The sequence below is a fragment of the Chaetura pelagica genome, unplaced genomic scaffold, assembly GCF_000747805.2.
Source record: "Chaetura pelagica isolate M959 unplaced genomic scaffold, ChaPel_1.0 scaffold158, whole genome shotgun sequence".
In the NCBI taxonomy this organism is placed as follows: Eukaryota; Metazoa; Chordata; class Aves; order Apodiformes; family Apodidae; genus Chaetura; species Chaetura pelagica.
The window spans coordinates 96091-118762 of NW_009954182.1; the positions used below are offsets into that span (position 1 = coordinate 96091).

Consider the following 22672-nt stretch of genomic DNA (forward strand, 5'->3'; position numbering starts at 1 on the left):
CGGGAGCGGGTGAGAGAAGCGGCCATGTCCGGCTGTGCTGCCGGGGGTTCGGGGCCGCGTGGCGGGCACAGCCCGGTCCCGCTCTGTTCCCTCTGCTCACGCGTGTCAGGACGCGTGCGCTCCCTCGGACGAGCCCAGGGCCTGTACGACGCTGGGTTCCTGGGGTGGCGGGAATTCCCCCATGTTTCCATCAGTGAGCCAAAGGACTGAGCAGCGCGGGGGGGGGGGGTCACTGGCAGCCCAGCACCCACCCAGCAGCTCCATTCTCCTTCCTCAGGAGGGCTGAGAGAGCAGGAAGAGGGAAAACGAGAAAACTAATGAGTCGAAGTAACGGGGAAAATACCCACAAGTGCTGCCGAGGCAGTGGCTCTCCCTCCCACAAGCAGGCTGATGCCCCTCTCCAAGTAACAGACACCTTGAAGTCAAATCCTTCCACCCTTCTTCCTCTGCTGCAGTTTTTATTGCTGAATATGACATTTTGCAGTATGGAATATCTTTTTGGTCAGCTGTCCTGGCTGTGCTGCTGCCTGCCCAAACCCAGCCTGCTCACTGAGGGAGACAGAGCCCTCATCCTGCCTAGCCAGGACACTGCTGTGTTACCAGCACTGCTTTGGCCACAAATGCCTGGTGAACCCGGTGCAGGACTTTGTGAAAAAAGTAACAGCATCCCAGCAAGACCCAGCACAGCTGGGGAAAAGACTGCCAGGAGGGCAAGAAGCAGTGCTGTGTGCTCTTATGAGCCATTAGAGCAGCTACATGTGTGAGACCAGCCTGCTGATCTGTCCAGAGGGAGAATGTATTTCCAAGTGACAAAGGGTAGGAGCGTTTCCTTTGAGAAGGGATCATAGACCTGCTCTAGTCATGAGAATAATTTGTTGAATTTTAACAGGTTCTTTGAAGGCACAGATATCCATCAGTTTTATCATAGTATCCCAGACTGGTTTCAGTTGGAAGGGACCTTAGAGATCATCTAGTTCCAACCCCCTGCATGGGCAGGGACACCTCCCACCAGCCCAGGCTGCTCCAAGCCCCATCCAACCTGCCCTTCAACACTGCCAGGGATGGGGCAGCCACAGCTTTCTTGGGCAACCTGGGCCAGGGTCTCATCACCCTCACACTAAAGAATTTCCTCCTAATCTCTAACCTAAATGTCTCTTATAATAAGTATATTGAAACAAGGTAAGGGCAGTGGGTGGAATAAGGACTTTTAGTCTTTTAAAATTTTAAAGCACCAAGTTCTCTACTGAAAATGAAATGGCAACTCATTTTTGCAACCACATCTTAATATGTTTGTCTGGTGAAGTTGCCTGGTTTGCATGGGATGATGTGGTGTTTAATTTCAAATTCTGCTTAGTTATTGTGGTGCAGTAAGTCATATCTTGTGGAAAAAATGTGTGATCTATAGTAACTATATAGTAACTATAGTAACTATATTGGAAATAATAAGTAGGCAATGCGGTTTCTAGTTATAATAATTATGCTTCAGTTTTATATTTGGAACTTGATAGAAGACAGGAATTTAGGGATATTTTTTATTTTATGAGGCTTGGTTTTTTTCTAAAACCTTCTAACATAACATGTTACTTTTAGATTTTACTTGGCCTTCTTAAAAAATGTGGGATATAGACACTAAGTTTCTTTTTCAATTTTTCAGAGACGGGTCTATAGAACAACAACACATGTACCACAGGAATTGGGACAGATCATGGATTCAGAAACGTTTGAAAAATCTCGTCTGTATCAGCTGGACAAAAGTACTTTCAGCTTTTGGTCAGGCCTGTATTCAGAGATTGAGGGCACTGTAAGTACCTGAGCTGCTCTAGCATTCATTTGATACTTTTCATGTACTTCAACTGTAAAATACATTCTAAGTGATCCTGTGGCAGCTTTGCTGTTGGTATTTTGGCATCGTCGGTCAAACACTGAAGTTGGAAGGCCAAGGATTCTATGTTTCTTGTTTGTGGCTGTATTTACCACACCAAAAAGAGTAGTCATTCAGACAGCACATCATTTCTTTATGCAGTGCTGAGTCATACTACACAACTACAAAGTGTATGATGTTTTTTTCATGGCACAGATCACCTGTTATGGCTTCCCTTGTCAAGTAATTAAGCTACATTAGAATTATTTTAATTGTTACAGAGACTTTTTTCTGTGTTTGTAGGGATGCAACTGGTTTAATTTTTAGATAAAATTGAAGTAGAAGGTAGAAAGAAAAGCCTGTGAGAATAAGAAGAGTTGCAATGGATACTTATGTGTAAGAACAACTAGACTGGGCAAGTGGTGTTCTCATGTATGAAGAAGTGGAGCCATTGAGTCAGAACAAAGTACTCAAATGTGTCCTTCATAAACAGTCTGAAGAGAAGCCTTTTCTGACTTACTGCTGAAATGCACTGCTCAGCAGTAGCACAACTGGCTAAAAAAAGGAATCCTGGAATTCCTGGCATTGCAAAAGATGAGAGTGTGGCCTACCACAGGGTGAGCTTGGGGAAGCAAAAAGGTCAATTATAAAAGATAAAGAAAACAATATTGTAAAATAGTGTAACTGTATAACTGTGATGCAAATCCACTACTTAAGAATTGTGACCCTTTTTAACTTTCACATTTCCCCATCTCTCTTGTGCAGCCTAATGTGTACATTGTTTCATTTTGTATGAACTTGCAAAAATCTTGCTATATGTGTGTCAGTATAGCTCTTACATTCTATTTGTTGGGCTTTTTAGTATGCTGAGTACAACTCAAGACAATTTTTATGTGTCGTTGGAAAAGCTTTTATGTTTTTGACCAACTGTAGAGGCAATGCTTCATTTGAAACATGAAGAGAGCCTCCAGCAGTAGATTAATGGACAGGCAGAGATGGTACAATCTAGCAAGTGCAGTTAAGTCAAAATGCTCTGTAGTGATTAGAAAAAAAAAGTAAAAAAAGCTTTATATTGATTTCAAGACTTTTAGCCAAAGCAGCTTCCCTTTTTTTCATTAAGGAAAATATACATGATTGGGATGAGCCTGTTTTGCCACTGAATTTAGCACCCTGCTGAGTAAAGAGCCGTATCAGCAATCTGTGTTTATCTTCATCCAGGCCTGCTACTTTTATAGTCCCCCACAATAATCTACCTGCTAAATTGGAGAGGTATGGGTGACAGATAGATCGTGTCCTGGTTTGAGCCAGGATTAAGCCAATTTTCTTTTTACTGATTTATTTTTTTAAAAATCATTGGTCTGGTTGGATGTGTGTGTCCAAGCAGTTACATCCAATGGCTTAATGTCCAAGTGGAAACCAGTGGTGTTCCTCAAGGTCGGTACTGGGACAGATGATGTTTAACATCTTTGTTGGGGACATGGACAGTGGGATTGAGTGTGTCCTCAGCAAGTTTGCTGCTGACACCAAGCTGTGTGGTGTGGTTGACACACTGGAGAGGAGGAAGACCAACCAGAGGGACCTGGACAGGCTTGACAGGTGGGTCCTGAGCAGTTAGAAGTGGGAGGTACAAGTTTTGGTAGTCTTGTGGTGACATCCCTGATAAAAGTCCCTGGTAAGCAGCAGAACTCTGCAGAGAGAGGATCAGATTGGCAAATGGGTGCCTCTGTACCTTTCAGAAGAGAGTCTCCTACTACTATGGTCCATCTCTTCTCCTTGTTTGTGCTGGTTGATAGGCGTTGAGCTGATCAAGCTGCCTTACTTGGCTCCACTGTGAAGTGGTTCTGCAGGGCTACCTCAGGCTTTGAGGGAGGTCTCTTCCTCCTGCTGGTTTTTACCTTCAAAGTTGTCCATTCCTCTTCATTAATGACTTCCCTCCTTTCTGTGTGTGCTAGTGGGGGAGTTATTGGCTTTGTGGCCATAGGCTGTGAGTTCACTGCAGTCTGGACCTGGATCCAGCCATGTATCTCCTTTTCTGCCTCTCTGATGCTATGCAGTCTTTTCATCATTTTCTGCAGCTTGGCCACCAGCTGCAAGAGGTCCTGGGCACACCTTTGGCCTACAGATGTGGTGGTTTGGGCCCAGCACAACAACAAAGCTCATGGGTCGAGACAAAGGACAAGAAGGGTTCTTTACCAATTAAGGTTCTGGGCAAAACAGACTCAACTTAGGGGAAAAATTATAATTTAATTTCACACTAATTAAATGCACACAGGACACAGACACATGTTTCTTTTTACTGATTTATTTTTTTTAAAATCATTGGTCTGGTTGGATGTGTGTGTCCAAGCAGTTACATCCAATGGCTTAATGTCCAAGTGGAAACCAGTGGTGTTCCTCAAGGTCGGTACTGGGACAGATGATGTTTAACATCTTTGTTGGGGACATGGACAGTGGGATTGAGTGTGTCCTCAGCAAGTTTGCTGCTGACACCAAGCTGTGTGGTGTGGTTGACACACTGGAGAGGAGGAAGACCAACCAGAGGGACCTGGACAGGCTTGACAGGTGGGTCCTGAGCAGTTAGAAGTGGGAGGTACAAGTTTTGGTAGTCTTGTGGTGACATCCCTGATAAAAGTCCCTGGTAAGCAGCAGAACTCTGCAGAGAGAGGATCAGATTGGCAAATGGGTGCCTCTGTACCTTTCAGAAGAGAGTCTCCTACTACTATGGTCCATCTCTTCTCCTTGTTTGTGCTGGTTGATAGGCGTTGAGCTGATCAAGCTGCCTTACTTGGCTCCACTGTGAAGTGGTTCTGCAGGGCTACCTCAGGCTTTGAGGGAGGTCTCTTCCTCCTGCTGGTTTTTACCTTCAAAGTTGTCCATTCCTCTTCATTAATGACTTCCCTCCTTTCTGTGTGTGCTAGTGGGGGAGTTATTGGCTTTGTGGCCATAGGCTGTGAGTTCACTGCAGTCTGGACCTGGATCCAGCCATGTATCTCCTTTTCTGCCTCTCTGATGCTATGCAGTCTTTTCATCATTTTCTGCAGCTTGGCCACCAGCTGCAAGAGGTCCTGGGCACACCTTTGGCCTACAGATGTGGTGGTTTGGGCCCAGCACAACAACAAAGCTCATGGGTCGAGACAAAGGACAAGAAGGGTTCTTTACCAATTAAGGTTCTGGGCAAAACAGACTCAACTTAGGGGAAAAATTATAATTTAATTTCACACTAATTAAATGCACACAGGACACAGACACATGCAGAGCAGGGCTTACACATGTTACCCCTCCTTTCTTCCCGGGCCCAAATCCCTTTGTTCCCAATTTCTCTCCCTCCTCCTCAGTGGCACAGGGGGATGGGGTTTAGAGTCACTTCACAGGCTGGTGGTTCCTCCTACTCCTTCCTACTCAGGAAGACAGATTCCTCACAGTCCTCCCCTGCTTCCCCATGGATTCCCTCCCATAGGAGAGAGTCCTCCATGAACCTCTCCTCCATGAGATCTTCCTACCAGGTCTGGAGCGGGTCCAGTGCTGCCCACAGAGTCACAGGGGCTTTGGGAACAGGGGCTGGGCTCCCCCGGCCCAGGGGCTTCCACAGCTGCATTATCCAAGTCCACTGGCCACAAAATTCAAGTCCACTGGCCAAGATCATCCTTCATGGTGCCTTCAGGGAATATTCCACCACATTCCTCCATGAGTGCAGGGACACAGCTGCCATCACGCTGTGGGTTGCAGGGAAACTTCTGCTTAGGCACCTTCTTCCCCCTCTTCCTCATCAACCATCAGGATCTTCACCCCAGCACTGCCTTTCACCTCTCCAGTAGGGCTCTTATCTTGATTCTTTCATATGTTATAGGCAGAGTTGCATCTGTTGTCTCTCTAATGGCTCCTTGGCTGGTTTTGGAGCAGGAGGAGCTTCTTAGCTTTTTACTTACCGAGCTACCCCTGGGGCCCTTTCCCCAAACCAAACCAGCACAGCAGGTTTCACTTGCCCCTGCCCCATTCAAAAGTCTTTTTTCCCAGTTAAGAAATGATAAGACAAGGGGAAATGGCCTCAAGTTGTGCCAGGGGAGGCTTAGGTTGGATGCTAGGAAAAATTTCACTGAAATGCTTGTTAGTCACTGGAAAGAGCTGCCCAGGGAAGTGGTAGAGTGGTAGAGTCCCCATCCCTGGAGGGATTTGAAAGCTGTGCAGGTGTGGTGCTGAGACATGCTTTGGTGGTAGACTTGGTTATGTTAGGTTCATGTTGGACTTGATGATGTTAAGGGTCTTCTCTAGCCTAAATGATTCTATAATTTGTATTCTACAATCAAGCTGATTCCCTGATACAGCTTCTTGCATGTATGTGATGATGAGTTATTGCTCCTTTCTGTGATGTTGAGCTGTCTCTTTCTGTTTCTCAGAATCTGTCCTGGGATTATCAGATTCCAGCAGAGCTAAAGTGAGGTAGCGTCTGACTGAGTTTTCCACCTCCTTAGAGAGTAAACAGCATCATTTTTTTACTTTGGGAACTGCCCAAACTTGAAAGAAGCTATTGTGGCCAAAGGTGATTAAATTGAATGATGGTTTTGCAACATTTTGCTTTTAATAGGTAGAAGTATGATTCATTAATCTAGCAAGTTAATTGAAGGGGAGATGCTGTGTTAGAACTACTAATATGCTTTGATTTATTTAGCCATTAATTATGTAGGTATCTTTTTAACTAATAAGTAGTATCAGCATCATGCTAATAACTGTCTTTGTTCAGTGATTGGTACTTCTGGGATTTCCAGCTCCGAAACTTAAAGGTAGCCTGCAAAGGAGAAACAGGCTTGATTTGATCCTTTGTATCTCCTCCTAACACTCAGAATGCACCCTCATAGTTAGGTTATAAGAGTAAGCCTTTTAAAAATAAATAAGTAAATAAAATACTGTCCGTGCTGGAAGGCTGAACATGGATTTTTATATATACAGTGATGCATCACTTGCTAAGAAAGTAAATGTGAAACATTTGGAAGTCAAGGTGCTTAACAAACACTACCAGCCCCTTCCTTGAGCACTTGCTTCAGTAGCAATGTCTCAAGCATTTCTTTGATGATGGTGTGCCCCAAGTAGTCCACTCCCTCTTCCTTGGCAGCCTGTATCACAGAAAGCACTGCAAGGCAGGCACAAGGAGGAGAGCATGGAGCTCTCTTAAAGTGCTTGAAGCAGCACTGATACTGAAACTAAAGTGATGGCCTGGTTCTGAAAGCCTTTCTCTGAGTGGGTGATGCAGGCCAGACTGTCCCAGGTCAGTTACGTTGCTCAATCTTGGTCTCCTCCTAGAGATGGTATGTAACACATCCATGGAGCAAATGGGTTTTAAGGTCTTCTGAAAACTATACCTTATAGCCAATATAGCAGCTAAGTCTATAGTACATAGGCTTGGAAATACAATAGTATTTCTCGGGGGGGGGAAAAAAAGGGCAAGTTTAACTTGATCTCTAAAGTAAAAATGAACCGTTGCTGAATATTCCAGGCTTTCTTTATGCACTGGTAAGGTCAGAGGGGGACAAAAAGTCTAATAATAAAACTTGTATTATTGATCCTTTAAAGGTCCTTATGATGCTGAAATTTTGATAGAAAAAAAATAAAGCTTGTTTCATATTGCCTCTGTGGTTTGTGTTTTTGTTTTCAAGATGATTCTTCTCTGTGGAGGAATTCCTTTTCTCTGGAATCTTTCTGGTCAGATGTCTGGTCGTGCTGGGTTTGGACCAGAGTATGAGGTAAGCAGCCTTGAACTTTTAGTGAAGAAGTTTGGTCAATGAGCTATGCTGTTAATAATCACTTTTATTTTTAAACTTGCATATACTTAAAGTTGTTTTTAGCTACAGGTGCCATCTAGTAAAAATACCATATTTGCTGGTGAACACAGTGATGGGGCGAGTCTGAGAACTGTTGACAGTATGTGACTTCTCAATTAGCTTCCTAATCAAAGTAGCTTTCTATGTTAAAACATACATGTCATAAAGCTACTGGGGTCAAATGCGGGGGTGGGGTTTTGAGTGGCTTTTTCATATCTATCCAAATTCTTGTCCCAAATCCTTATTTTTTTATTTAAATCTATTTTTTTTCTTTCTCTAACACACTAGTCTGTACCAGGGATTGGTAAGGTAATGATTTCTGTGAATTTATCTATCTTCATTCTCTGACCAGTTTCAGTTAAACCACTGACATCTATTTTTAACATCCATTAAGGCTAGTACAGGTCAGTAAATATCAGATTTTATTTATTTATTTATGCATTTAATTTTTTTAGATTCTTCAGTCATTGGTATTTCTGCTGCTTGCAACACTCTTCAGTGCAGTGACTGGCCTCCCGTGGAGTTTATATAACACATTTGTCATAGAAGAGAAACATGGCTTCAATCAACAGGTACTGCAGATAGCACTTGCACTGACCTAACATCTCAAGTAGGTTTGGTTGGTTAAATAGACTGGTCTGATGTCATGTTGAAGGCTGGGTTAGCAGTTAAAGGCCTGGCAGGTGCTCTGGGAACCCCTCTGCCTTCCCCTGTAGGGAACAGAGAGAATGAGGGAGAGAGATGAACAGGTTGGAAACTGAACTGCACAGCTTTAATGGAACAGCAGTGATGGAAAGGAACATAATGAAATATGTAGAAATAAATACACACAAACCCACTATCACTGCTTCCCCATAAAGCTGATGTCACCACTGGAGCTGCAGGGCTGGCCTTGGGGAAGTTCCAGGCTGGGCTTCTGGAGTAGAGTGGCAGATGGGAGCTGGGTGCAGGAACACACAGGTTGAGATAAAAGGCAGAGGAACAGAGTCCTCCCAGGACACCAGCCGTGGCTGAAGAGACCCTGACCCTTGTGATCCCTCAGATTTATCCTGAGTATGAGGTGTGTGGATCCCACTTCTTGCAGGAGGATCACAGCGGTGACCCCTTCACTCCCTTTTTTTTCTAGAGCATAAGGAGCATGCAGTAAATATAAACATTACTCCATTACTGCTGTTCTAGAAGCAGACACTGAAAAACATGCTGTTAATTTCAGCAAGCGGAGCTACTTAGAAGAGACTTTACTGAAGAGTAAAGTCACTACGAAAAAATTGCTTCTGGTTTGAGCCAGGACAACATCTGTGCTAAAGATCACTAGTTTTAGGAATATTTCTACTCTCACTGCATAAAAATAAGAGCAATGATAATTTGTGACTATTGCAGAAGTACCTATGCTACACTACAGTGTCTCTGTGAGTCCCTGCCTCTTAGCAGAGAAGTGTGTGTTCTAGTGCTGGATTAAAGAACATTTTGTGCCAGAGCTGATAATTTTTGGATGGGCTATTCTTAGACCTTCATATGCCCTTCCTCAGAAGTCTGGATCACTGCTTTGCAGGGGCAGTTCTGATTAATGGATAATAAGCCAAGAAATGAAACAAAGCCAAGAAATTACTTTCTTCTTCATTTTGTGTGACTTATTGATTTCTTGTGTCAGTCTTTATTAAATTACAGAATTCATATCTTCATTTGTACTTCTCTTAAGTACTCACTTAATATCAGCCCTGGTTTTCTTAATTTCCCTCACCAACTTAGTTTAACTTGTTTCAGTATCTTTTTGGGAGAGGAAGCTCAATCTGGAGGACATAATTAGCTATTTCATGCCACTTGTCTGCTTTTGGACCCAGCTAGTGTTGTCTACAGTACTTTCTGTTTCAGGTCTACTAGGAAGTCAGGGTTTTTTTACGGTACAGTATAATTTGGATGGGTTGCAGATGTGGGATAAATCTATTTGGCTCATTTTAATAAGGGTAGAGATGCTCTAGTATTTGCCAGTTTCATCTTCCAGTTTCTATGGAGGCAGGAAGACTGAGCTCGACCTGAAGAAGTGGAATCACTTTGTTTCTGAACTCATTCCTGGTAAATGGATAAGTGGGTGTTTCCTATTCCTTTTTATAAAACAAGTAAGAAAAGAATTGAGGAAAAAGAAAAAAAGCTCTAAATGCAATTATCAAGTTGGCACCCTCTCAATCATCTTTGAAATGGAAGAGCAGAGATCCTGACACATCCTGTATTATTTTGGTTCATGAGAACTACTGAGTGGCATACTATTTTTTTTCCAGGGAAGCCCAACTAGGAACATTTTCAATGCACAGTTTTGCCTGTGTGTATTCCCAGAAACTGCAAGGGTTATTTGCTCTCCCCACTTCTCCCACCTCCAGGGTTTGGATACTGTGCCACTGGCAACTCCTGTTCCAGTCTTTGGGAAGCAGATCTGAAGATCATTCTACTTAGTTATCAGCCTGGAGTTAGTGACCAACTTGGAACTCTTTTTATACTCCATTTAGCTCTTTAGTCTTAGAAAAAGACCTTGTGCTTCTAAAACTGAATGTGTAACTTCTAACAATCACTTTTTCCTCTCACCAGCAAGTTCTCACTATCAGAATGATGGTGCACATGGCCTTCATATCCTAGGTGACTTGGAGACATAGTCCTGGAGATCCTCTTTCTTTCTGCAGACTTTACAGTGAGCTTACTGTCAGGCTGACATCCTGTTCCCTCAAGGGAGGAAGGAATGTTCCTGTTTTTCCAGAGTATGAGTAAAGCAATCTTTTCTTCATAGAAAATAACCTATTTGATGTATTTTGCTTCTTCGCTGGCTATCACTTCTGTTCTGTAGTCCCCAAAAATTGTAAGCACTGGCAAAGTCCTAACTTGGAATCTGTTTATGCCCTGGCTTAGCCTAGACATCCTTTTGCCATTCAGAATCCTTAAATATGCATCAAAAGCCACTGTTGTCTCTTGCGTCAATCCTGAGTAGTTGCATCAGGTCTGCACCTTGATTGTCTCTCCTACCTTAGTGAGGAGTGGGCTCCATCTTTTTCCCAGATCTGCAAGCCCTTTATGTCCAGGACACACATGTCCAAAGACTGTCAGTGTTGGGACTTGTAAATCACTACAGTTAAAGCCAACTAGCAGACTCGCTGATGGATGGAGAGCTGGACTTGATCAGGTCCTACTGCTAGTGCAGCAGCAGAGAGTCACATACTGAACCTAGCAGCTTGGGCTTCTTTAAAACTGGCTTCAGGACTTGCAGAATCCATTTGTATGCTTCAGGGAGGGTAAGGAGGACTCTGGATATATCCTCTGAACATTTTCTCCCTGGAGCTCTGCTTTCTAGTTGTTTCAGTGTTGTCAGTGCAAGTGTTGTGCCTAATCAGATGAGAAACCGAGGACCCTGGCACTGACACAATCACAGAATCACCAAGGCTGGAAAAGACCTGCAGGATGTCTTTACAAGGTTTTTTCCCACCACAGTGGTCTTCAAGCCAAGAAGTGAAGGCTGAGGTTATGGCGTCGCAGTGGGTCCTGTCTCTCTTGCTGCTGTCTTGTAGCAGGACGTCCCCTCTTAACAGCTGCAACACGTGACCAGGTGTCTTTAGGGAGATTCTGGGGTTTACCTCCTCATCTGTTTGTCATCTTATCTATTCTGTCAGTCATTCGTTCAATGGCTGAGCTGTGGAACTGATGGTAATCAGAGATTATGTCTCCATACTGTCGTGCTCTGAAAGCCACCTCATGCACAGTTGGTATTCTGTCATTGTCAAAGCATCCCATGAAGGAGAATATCTGGGCATGAGCTGCTGGTACAGCCTGAGCAAACCTCCAGAACATGTGTGTCACACAGAACATAATCAGGATCTGTAAGTCCATCTTTATCATAGATCAGCTCTTGCACAGCTATTTATCTCAAGTATGTGATGTCTTTCTCAAGAGTGGGTGTTCTGCTTCAGTGCCAGTTGATGTCACCCTTGTGGGGGTACCTGCCCCTCACTGGAGGCAACCAGGGAAGAATGGAGCTTAATGGAATGAATGGAGCTTGGTTTAATTTTGGGTTCTTGCATCACTGGGATGTTTACATGGCACCTGGGCTGCTGGTGAGGGATGGAGTGGAACTCTGCACAAGGGGGAAAAGGATTTTTGGCCAGGAATTGGCAGGGCTCATCAAGAGAGCTTTAGACTAGGTTTAATGAAGGAAGAGGATAAAACCAGGCCAACTAGAGATGAGCCTAAGGGTGGCATGGCAATGTTAGGAGTAGAACCAACAGCCCAGCTCAAGTGCATCTACACCAGTGCACGCAGCACGGGCAACAAACAGGGAGCTGGAAGCCACTGTGCAGCAGAACAGCTGTGACATAGCCACCTTCACAGAAACATGGTGGGGTGACTCACATGACTGTAATGTTGCAAGGGATGGCTAAAAGCTCTTCAGAAAGGTAGACAGGGAAGGAGAGGCAATGGGGGGGCTCTATATTTTAGGAAGTGTCTTGATTGTATAGAGCTTGATGATAGCAATGAGAAGGTTGAGTGTTTTGTGGGTAAGGATGAGAGGGAAAGCAAATAAGGCAGATACTCTGTTGGGTGTCTCTTATAGGCCACCCAACCAGGATGAGGAGGCAGAAGAAGCATTCTACAAGTGGCTGGCAGAGGTCTCAGAGTCACCAGCCATTTTTCTGGTGGGGGATTTCAACCTATAAGGCGTCTGCTAGAAATATAACAAAGCAGAGGGAGACAGGCTTGGAGGTTCCTCGAGTGTAACACAGCTGCTAAGTGAGCCTGCCAGAGAAGATGCATCGCTAGATCTGCTGTTCACAATCAGGGAGGATTGGTGAGATGTGGAGGTTGGAGGCTGTGTTTGGCTTAGTGACCATGAAATGGTTAAGTTCTCAATCCTTACTGAGGTAAGGAGGGAGTGTAGCAGAACTTCTGCCTTGGGCTTTGGAGGGTGGACTTTGGCCCGTTCAGGACCTTAGTTGAGAGAGTCCCTTGGGGGGCAGTCCTGAAGAGCAAAGGGGTCCAGGAAGGCTGGACGCTCTACAAGAAGGAGCAGCTGCCCTCGTGCACTGTAAGGTGGCAGGGAAGTTGACTGGCCTGGCTGAACAGGGAGGTTTTGCTGGGACTCAGGAAAAAAAGGAGAGTTTAAGTCCTTCAGAGGAAGGGGCAGGCATCTCAGGATGAATACAGGGATCTCGTTACGTCATGCAGATAAAAAATTAGAATGGCAGAAGCCCAGCAGGAGCTCTGTCTGGCCACTGACAAAAGAGACAAGAAAAAAGATTTTACAAATACATTAACAATAAAAAGAGAATCAGGGAGAATCTCCATCCCTTGCTGGATGTGGGGGGAACATTGCCATCAAGGATGAGATACTTAATGCTGCCTTCACCTCCATCTTTTGTAGTCAGAGCAGCTTCCCCCAAAATTTCAGCCCTCTGAGCTGGAAGATAAGGATGGAGAGGAGAACAGCCCACCATGATCTGGGAGGAAGTAGTTAATGATCTGCTTCTGCACCTGAACACTCACAAGTGTCTATAGGGCAGGATGGGATCCACCCTGTAGTGCTGAGGGAGCTGGTGGGGGAGCTCACCAAGCCTCTCTCCATCAGTTATCAACAATCCTGGTCAACAGGGTTGACCCAGATGGCAGGAGGCTGGTTAATGTGATGACCATCTACAAGAAGGGCTGGAAGGAGGATCCAGGGAACTACAGACCTGTCAGCCTGACCTGGTAAAATTATGGAGCAGTTCATCTTCAGTGCATTCACATAGCAAGTGTAGCACAGTCAGTCTTGTTCAATATATTTATCAACAATCTAGATGAGGGAATTGAGGGCTAATCATCATCAAGTTTGCAGATGACACAAAGTGGGTGGGACTGTTGATCTGTTCCAGGGTAGGAAGGCTCTGCAGAGGGATCTGGACAGGTTGAATCAATGGGCTGAGGCAAATTGTAGGACTTTTAACAAGGTCCTGCATTTTGATCACAACAACCCCAGGCAATGCTCCAGGCATGGGGCAGAGTGGCTGGAAAGCTGCCTGGCAGAAAAGGACTTGGGGGTGTTGGTCGACATCCAGCTCAACATGAGTCACTGTGGGCCCAGGTGGCCAAGAAGGCCAATGGCATCCTGGTCTGCATCAGGAATGGTGTGACCAGCAGGAAAAGGAGGTGATCCTGGCCCTGTACAGGAGTCCCCTGCACCTTGAGTTCTGTGTTCAGTTCTGGGCCCCTTACTACAAGAAAGACATTGAATTGTTAGAGTGAGTTCAGAGAAGAGCAACCAAGCTGAAGAAGGGGCTGGAGAACAAGTCCTGTGAGAAGAGGCTGAGGGAACTGGGAAGACCTCATTGCTGTCTACAGCTGCCTGAAAGGAGGTTGTAGGAGGTGGATTGTGGCCTCTTCTCTCAAGTAAATAACGATAGGACAGAGAAAATAGTCTGAAGTTACACCAGGGGAAGTTTAGATTGGATATTAGGAAGAATTTCTTTACTGAAAGAGTGGTTGGACAGTGCAACAGGCAGCCCAGGGAGGTGGTGCAGTCACCATCCCTGGAGGTGTTCAAAAACCGTGTAGATGAGGGACTTCAAGACATACTTGAGTGGGTGATCTTAGAGGTCTTTTCCAATCGTGACAATTCTGTGATTCTCTGATAAAGAATGGTCTAAAACTGTGTCTTAAATTGTGTCTGATTTGTGTTTCTGATAGTCATGGATATCTGAGGCATCTATCCAAATTCTTGCCCCAAATCTTAGTTGTTATTTGAATCTGTTTCACCAGTATTATTTTTCTTTCAGATGAGTTCCATATCTTTAGTGTAGCATGGGCTTTTTAATATAATTTTGTTTCAAAAGATCTTTACCTAATAACCCACTCACCTCTGTGCCTTGCAGTTAGCTCCAAGGCCTGAAGTAACAACTCCTGAAAGAACTAGTTAGGCGTGTAATCACAGACCATTGGGGGTTGGAAGGGACCTCCAAAGGTCATTGAGTCCAATCCCCCTGCCAGAGCAGGACCTAAACTAGGGCAGGTCACTCAGAAAGGCATCCAGACAGGTCTTGAAAGTCTCCAGAGAAGGAGACTCCACAGCCTCTCTGAGCAGCCTGTCCCAGGGCTCTGTCACCCTCACAGGAAAGAAGTTCTTCCTCATGTTGAGGTAGAACTTCTGTAATCGTGTTGCAGAATCACTAGATCAGATTCATTCAGGTAGAAGTCTTTGAAATATCTGTTGCTGTTATTAAATATGTGCTAATTTTAAAACCTGAGACAACTACATGAGTAGTAACTGCATGTCAGTGGAAGCTTGGAGTAAAATGCCCAATATATGTCTAAAAATTTTTAAAAGAACTTCTGTATATTTCTAGTTAAGACAACAAGCTTAGTCATAACTGAAAGTTAAGGTGAATGGAGGCAAGTGTTCAGTAGGTAGGTTTCTTTAAGAGTTTTCTATTAGCTACAAATTGCATAATGTCTAGGATACAGATTTGTAAAGGAGTTAAGGGACAGATAAGCTTAAATTTTTCTTTCCTTCTTTAATTAAGTATGTGTGTGCAACACCAAATAAGGGTTTGGGTTGGATCTTCCTGAAGAAGAATGCATCTGCATGGGCTTGGATTCTGTGTGGATGTAGAGAGCCACAGCTACAAGAAGAGAAGGTGAAAAGGTTCTTACACCTTTTCTTAACTGCCTCTGATTCCCCTAGCACATTGGTATGGCCGTTTTGCTGTTTGTCTTATTTTTTCCTGTGCACCCACTGAAGGGATCAGTTCATTAACCACTGTGTCACATCAGTATTTATACTGAAAATATCACTGATATCCTTTCTTTCCAGACACTGGGATTTTTTTTTAAGGATGCTTTCAAGAAGTTTATCGTGACTCAGTGTATTCTGTTGCCAGTGACATCCCTTCTGCTTTACATTATTAAAATAGGGGGAGACTACTTCTTCATCTATGCCTGGCTCTTCACATTAGTTGTTTCCCTGGTGAGTATGAGAATATGCTTGGGTTTCTTCCAAATATTAGCTTAGTTGCATGGCTCAGTGTGCTGATGTTCAAAAACATAACTGGAAGAAAATGAAGAAAGATCTAAATCTCCTGAGAATTTGAGTCTACAAACGTCAACAGTGTGCTTTTTTCTTAGTGTACTTATTCAGGAATTATTAGCTCATATTAATTGCCCAGTTTAGTGTGATATATTGTATTTTGACAGTTTAATATGGGATTATCTTCATCAATTGAAAAATAAACATTCAATAAGCTTAAGAATAGACACTGGAAATACAGCACTATGTGGTGACAGGTTTTTATTTTTCTTAAATATAGAAAGGGCACAGGGACAACTGCCAGCAGCTGTTGAATTGCTGACTGTCAACAGATTAAGCAGTTGTCTTAGTAGATGAGATGACCCACAGAGAGCTTGGCTACAGATCACACTTCATACAGGACTCTTTATCAAGTATTTTTTTTCTGAAATTGTGCCCTTTTTTGTACTTAATCATACTCGACCTTTAGTACTAAGCACACATTCATATGCCCTGTTTTTAATCCATGTGTTTGCAGGTGCTTGTTACAATCTATGCAGACTATATTGCACCTTTGTTTGATAAATTCATTCCGCTTCCTGAGGGAGAGCTCAAGCAACAAATTGAAATAATGGCAAAGAGCATTGACTTCCCATTGACTAAGGTGTATGTTGTTGAAGGTGAGATTTTTTTTTTTCAATAAAAATATTGTAAGTTTGAATTTGTGGATTTTTAGCTTTGGTTGTGGATGCTGTAGTAGGGCAGTTGCTTATATTCCTCAGCTATTGTAAAACTTGTAACTTGTGCCTTGAGGCACAAGTGAAGCTGAATTTACAGTGTTAATTCAGCATCTCCTTAGCATTGCCTTGGCTCTGTGGAATGGAACTACATGTGATAGTCAGTAATGGAAGCAACAATCAAGGTTCCAATTTTAGAAATTTAAACCAGACAGAAAAGGGTTTATTTATCTTTTCTAGTCTCAGTTTAACATTAATTTTCTTAAAGTTCTTGGTGAAACAGTTTAAAAAGCTATGGAAGGTAAAAACACCTATTCCTCCTTAAATTGCTGACATGATCTGTTTCTTAGAGTATGGCTGGATGGTCTCATACATTATACTTGGGCTGTAATTTTTTCAGTTTCTAGTAAAGAATTTATCATCCTCTTTTCTTAGGTCATGGGATGTAACATGAAGCATGGTAGCTACCATGTCACCTCCTCGGCACTTCATGTTCATGGAGCACTTTACTGCTTGACTTTTCCTCTGTTATTCATTTTGCTTCCTTCTGAATTAATGTCAGGAACTTTCTCAAATTTTGTTTTGTTTTTGTGACCCATCTGTGAGGATCAGGGGTGTTTTTATCGCCTTGGTGAAAACAAGTATGAGATGATATGAAGAGCTGAAATGGCAGAATTTTCCTGTAAGAGAGGGTGATGAAGGCTTTATCTAGCGTGGAAGCTGTCGCTTTCAAAACTTTGGACTGGCAAAATCCAGCCAGTGCTCTGCCTCAGCATAGGCAGAAACTACTACTATGGATACACCTGGGGCCCAAGAAACTCATCTCTTTGCCAGTGTTTTTCTGCACTGTCTTGGCTCTTTCCACTCCAGAAGTGACCTCTGCAACTTTCATGGTTCATTCTGTAACAGGCAAATTCTTTACCAACACTTGGTGGAGGAGAAAGTTTTTTGATACACAGATGAAAGAGAACATTGCTGCCCTGTCACTGTTCAAATTTCTTCACTGAGAAGGGACTGGATGCTGACTCTTGACTGGCCTCTCTTCCTGTTGTTCTGTGTTGGCTTGGTGCTGAAGGTTGCCATGACCACACCATGGGTTGGCTTGCAATGGAACAATGGTCATTTTGTGTTCTAAGGAGTTTATGCAGCTCAAACGTTTATAGTGAGAGTTGAAAGCAAACACCTTCAACTTGAAGTATCTCAGATTTTGCTGCAAAAATCAGAGCAGTCCACCCCTTCTCTCATAGACATCTCTTTCAGTCCTGATGGGGCAACAGTTTTAACAGCTGCTTTGATCCAGGTAACTTTTTAATCACGTGAAACAGCCCATGTTTCTTGGCCCCAAGTATTTTGATAGTAGAAACAGTCCATGAATCACTGTATCTAGATAAAAGTAGCAGTAAAAAATTGCCTATTTCAGTAAAAAATATTTTTGAGGGACTGTTTGATATCTGTAGTTCATCTTTTCTTTTTTTGAACATCTTCATCCAGATCCGTTTCAAATGATCTTGCTGGCACATTGAAAGAAATCTAGATGTAGTAGACACAAGTCCTTTGCCATAAGGGCAGCACATGTTTTATGCAGAACATTCTTTCCACTCTGAACCTGAAATTCAAATAAAAACTGCTTTTCCTCTAGATATTAGGTCTTCACATGACTGCTTTTGTGTTTTTAGTCATTTTAGTGATGACAGGTTACAGATGAAGAAAATGGTTTCTCTAGCAGAATTAGTAAATGAGATAATTATTACTTGGCTAATTTTAAGATGCACTTCAAGCTGCAAACTAATTTTATTTAGTTTGTCTATCATTCCTTTTGGGACTTAAAGCATTCCTTTGGAGTAATCCATTCTATATAATGTTCCATAGTCTTCAGTGCATGGGATTACTCAGCTTATGGTCTTTTTTTCATATCAGGTTCAAAGCGTTCTTCTCACAGCAATGCTTATTTCTATGGATTCTTCAAAAATAAGAGGATAGTACTCTTTGATACACTCCTGGAAGATTATTCTGCATTGAACAAAGAGCCAGCAGAAGGAGAAGATGGTGAGAATGAAGAGACAAAATCTAAAACCAAAGTGAGTTCCTAAATGTTTTTCATTGTGTTATTTACATTAACTTTATGGTGAGATATTCTCTTGCTTTTTCTGAATGCACATTAGAGATGTTGAGAGAGATGTTAAAACCGAAACCCTAATGATTTCAACACCTAATGATGTCCCTGAGCTGCTAATAGGAATTGCTGGGCCTGTGTGAGTGATGCAGAGCGCCCCAGGTAGACCACAGAAATCCACAGAGGCTTTAGCAAAACATTGGTTCCCTGCGTGTACAAAATTCCTTGTAATTGTTTAAATAAAGGACCTGTTCAGGGTTTGAAGTTGTGTTCCCTCTGTTGGGACTGCCACACCAAAGCTTTCCTTCAAAGGCAGTGCTTTAGACTGTCAGTGTGTCATTTGTACCTTTTACTACAGGCAAGAATTTTGATGCAAGAGGCATATGCATGTGTACACATGCAGATCACAGAATCACAGAATGTTGGGGGTAGGAAGATCATAGAGTCCAATCCCCCTGCCAGAGCAGGACCAAAAAAACTAGGGCAGGTCACTCAGAAAGGCATCCAGACAGGTCTTGAAAATCTCCAGAGAAGGAGACTCCACAGCCTCTGTGGGCAGCCTGTCCCAGGGCTCTGTGACCCTCACAGGAAAGAAGTTCTTCCTCATGTGGAGGTGGAACTTCCTGGGCTTGAGTTGACTCTGGCTTGAGTCAAGACGAGGGTGATGGCCTTTCACTGTCCCTTCCATTGATGTGCACCTGCACATCAAGAGTCTGCTCTAATGGCTTTTGTGACTTCAGGAGAGTGTAGGGATGGCTAAAACCATTGGCTTCACCAAGGCCAAGTACTGCCTGACCAACCTGGTGACCTATAATGGAGTGACTACATCAATGGGCAAGGGAAGAGCTATGGATGTAATTTACCTGGACTTCTTGTGAGGACTTTGACGTGGACCCCCACAACATTCTTCTTTCTGTAATTGTAGAGAGATGGATTTGATGGGTAGACTGTTTGGTGGATAAGGAATTGGCTGGATGGTCACATCCAGAGGGTGCTGGTCAATGGTTAATGTCCAGACAGAGACTGGTAACAAGTGTTGTACCTCAGGGGTCCATATTGTGACCAGTGCTGCTTAATATCTTGATCAATGACACAGGTGGTGGGATCGAGGGCACCCTCAGTGGGTTTGCAGATGACACCGAGCTGGGTGGTGTGTTTGGCACGCCTGAGGGGTGGGATGCCATGCAGAGAGACCTGGACAAGTTTAAAAGTGGGACCACGTGAACCTCGTAAAGTTCAATAAAGCCAAGTGCAAGGTCCTGCACCTGGGCAGGGGCAGTCCTCATGATCAGTACAGGTAGGGGGAGAGCAGCCCTGTGGAAAGGGACTTGGGTATACTGGTGGACAAAAGCTGGGACATGAGCAAACAAAATGTGCACTTGCAGCCCAGAAAGCCAATTATGTCCTGGGCTGCATCAAAAGTAGCATGACCAGCAGGTCAAGGGGAGGTGACTCTGCCCCTCTCTTCTGCTCTCATGAGACCTCACCTGGAGAAATGTGTCCAGTTCTGGAGTTCCCAACATAACACAGACATGGAGCTGTTGGTGTGGGTCCACAGAAGTGATCAGAGTGCTGGAGCACCTCTCCTGTGAAGACAGGCTGAGAGAGCTGGGATTGTTCAGCCTGGAGAAGAGAAGGCTCCTGGGAGAGCTAATTATGGCCTTTCAGTACTTAAAGGGGACCTATAAAAATGGTAGATGAACGTTTTAGCAGCACCAGTTGCAATACATGGGGTAATGGTTTTAAAGGAAAAGAGGGGAGATTTAGACTAGATATGAGGAAAAATGGTTGGACTCAGATCTTAAAGGTCTTTTCCAACCAGAACAATTCTGTGATTCTATGAAAAAAAAATTACAGTGAGGCTGGTGAAACACTGACGCAAGTTGTCCAGAGAGGTGGTAGAAGCCCTGTTCCTGGAAACGGGAAATCGGGTTGGATGGGGCTCTGAGTAACCTGATCTAGTTAAAAAGGTCCCTGTGCACTGCAGGTGGGCTAGACTAGATGAGCTTTAAAGGTCCCTTCCAACCCAAACTATTCTATGAAAACTGATAGAATACTTTCTGAAGAGCCTGAAGGAGTAATTCTGAGAAGGAAGAACTGCCTGGTGCAGCCTAGGATTAAGCCAATGTATAGACTGTTGTTCAGTCCAGCTTCTGTTCCTTGAAACCATGTTGGTGGTGGAATTCTCTTCATCCACAATCTGGTGTGGCAAACTGCAGAAGAGGAGGGGATATTGAGCTCACCTGCTCTAGTCATGAGAATAATTTGTTGAATTTTAACAGGTTCTTCAGCTAGTTCTTACTACCAAAGTCCACTTGCTTGCTTCTGACTTGCTATGGTATCTTTGAAGGCACAGATATCCATCAGTTTTATCACAGTATCCCAGACTGGTTTCAGTTGGAAGGGACCTTAAAGATCATCTAGTTCCAACCTCCTGCATGGGCAGGGACACCTCCCACCAGCCCAGGTTGCTCCAAGCCCCATCGAACCTGCCCTTGAACGTTTCCAGGGATGGGGCAGCCACAGCTTCCCTGGGCAACCTGGGCCAGGGTCTCACCACCCTCCTAGTTAAGAATCTCCTCTTAATGTCTAACCTAAATCTCCCCTCTTCAAGTTTTAAGCCGTTACTCCTTGTCCTTTTGCTATGTGAAAGAGGACTTTGCTCTCAGTTCTCTTTTGCAAGTCTGTGGCTCTCAGTGTCTGAATGTCACTGTAATGTCTTTTTTTGAGTAAACAAATAGAATGAGATCAAGGGATAGTAGGAGAAAGTTTGGAAGGCAAATCTTCCAGCATTCTTCCAGGTTTGCATAGGTGTGTCTGAATACATAGAAATAAGAGAACAGCACCTCGTGGTAGAAATCTTGTTGAACTCAAAAGTTTAGTTTTTGAAAGTATTTTCTTGAAAAAGACTCAGTAAGAAACTATGTGTGAATTTCTCTTGGTAGAAGGAAAGAGCATGATCTAGGGAACTTAAGAGACCTAGGAACTAAACTAGTAAGTAAGAAATCTATTTGTGTTTTCTTATACCTGATAGTACATCTGCTTTGTTACTTCTTCAGAATAAGAAACAAGGATGTAAAAATGAAGAAGTTCTGGCTGTACTTGGTCATGAATTGGGTCACTGGAAACTGGGTCACACTGTCAAAAATATTATCATCAGCCAGGTAAGTTATGATAAACTGGTGGTTTTCCTAGAGCATTCTCTGATTGCGATTTGCAAATGCCTGCTTCCAGATCTGTGTGTGTACATCCCCACAATGTACTGAAGCTCTGCATTGGTTGAATTACTGGAAAGTTGAATTGATTTTTTTCTTTGCTGTATCTACAATGAAGATGCACTGTCCTTTCTCCCCCACCCCTGCTCTATCTGGTTGGTAGAAGAAATCTAAGAAAGCATGTCTGCTGCCATTTTAATTCATCTCATCAGCTTTTTGAAGTTTGGACACATTTTTTCTTCCTCTGTAACACATCTTTCTTGTCTGTTTGAATCTCAGGGCTTTCTCTGAAGGTCTGTTTGAATCTCTGGGATAGGGATAGGATTGGATGTATCCTGTCTCTCAGCCTGGATTTTTTAGGTGTTTGTCATTATCTCTGAGAAAGCTGTGTGTCTGAAAGTTTCTATCAGTCTTGGAGGGCTGAGAAGGAATGTGATTGAGGATTATGAAATGTTACACAGGAGGGCATTCTTACTTAATTATATTGTATTTTCATACAGTGTGCATTTATTATTGGTAGGTAAACTTATTGTGCCATTCTTAGTGCATGCCCAAATGAGGGTGGCTGTTGAAGCAGTCCCTAGAGATTGCTCAACCTTGCCTTGGAAGAAAATGAGCCTGATGATCTGTTTCCTCCTGCGTATGCTGCTGGACATTGCACAAGACAAGGGAATTCCTCCTCCAGGTCTCCTACTTCAATTTCTGCTATTTGCCTTCTGTTAAATTACTGCCAACAGCCCACTGTATCTTTGGTGTAGAGCTCATTGCAGGTATCACTCACCCGTCTTTTCTCCAAGTTCCCAGTTTTTTTACTTATTTTTGGTTTGTTTCTCTTTGCTGCCCTCCTCCCTCTTCTGTAACTCCAGCATGTCTTTCTTGAGATGAATGCACCATGGCAGGGATGCTGTTCTGTTCTTTTTTT

The 22672-nt window shown here is 43.4% G+C and overlaps 1 protein-coding gene across 1 annotated transcript in view; it reads left to right on the forward strand.

Moving 5' to 3' along the window:
* ZMPSTE24 (zinc metallopeptidase STE24) overlaps positions 1-22672 on the forward strand; it is a 25737-nt gene that overhangs the window by 1298 nt on the left and 1767 nt on the right. Inside the window, exons 2-8 of the mRNA XM_010002908.1 lie at positions 1655-1801; positions 7510-7596; positions 8130-8246; positions 15494-15646; positions 16224-16365; positions 18340-18500; positions 21595-21699. Of these exons, the coding sequence (XP_010001210.1) occupies positions 1655-1801; positions 7510-7596; positions 8130-8246; positions 15494-15646; positions 16224-16365; positions 18340-18500; positions 21595-21699 (912 nt within the window). The remainder of the gene's footprint in view (positions 1-1654; positions 1802-7509; positions 7597-8129; positions 8247-15493; positions 15647-16223; positions 16366-18339; positions 18501-21594; positions 21700-22672) is intronic.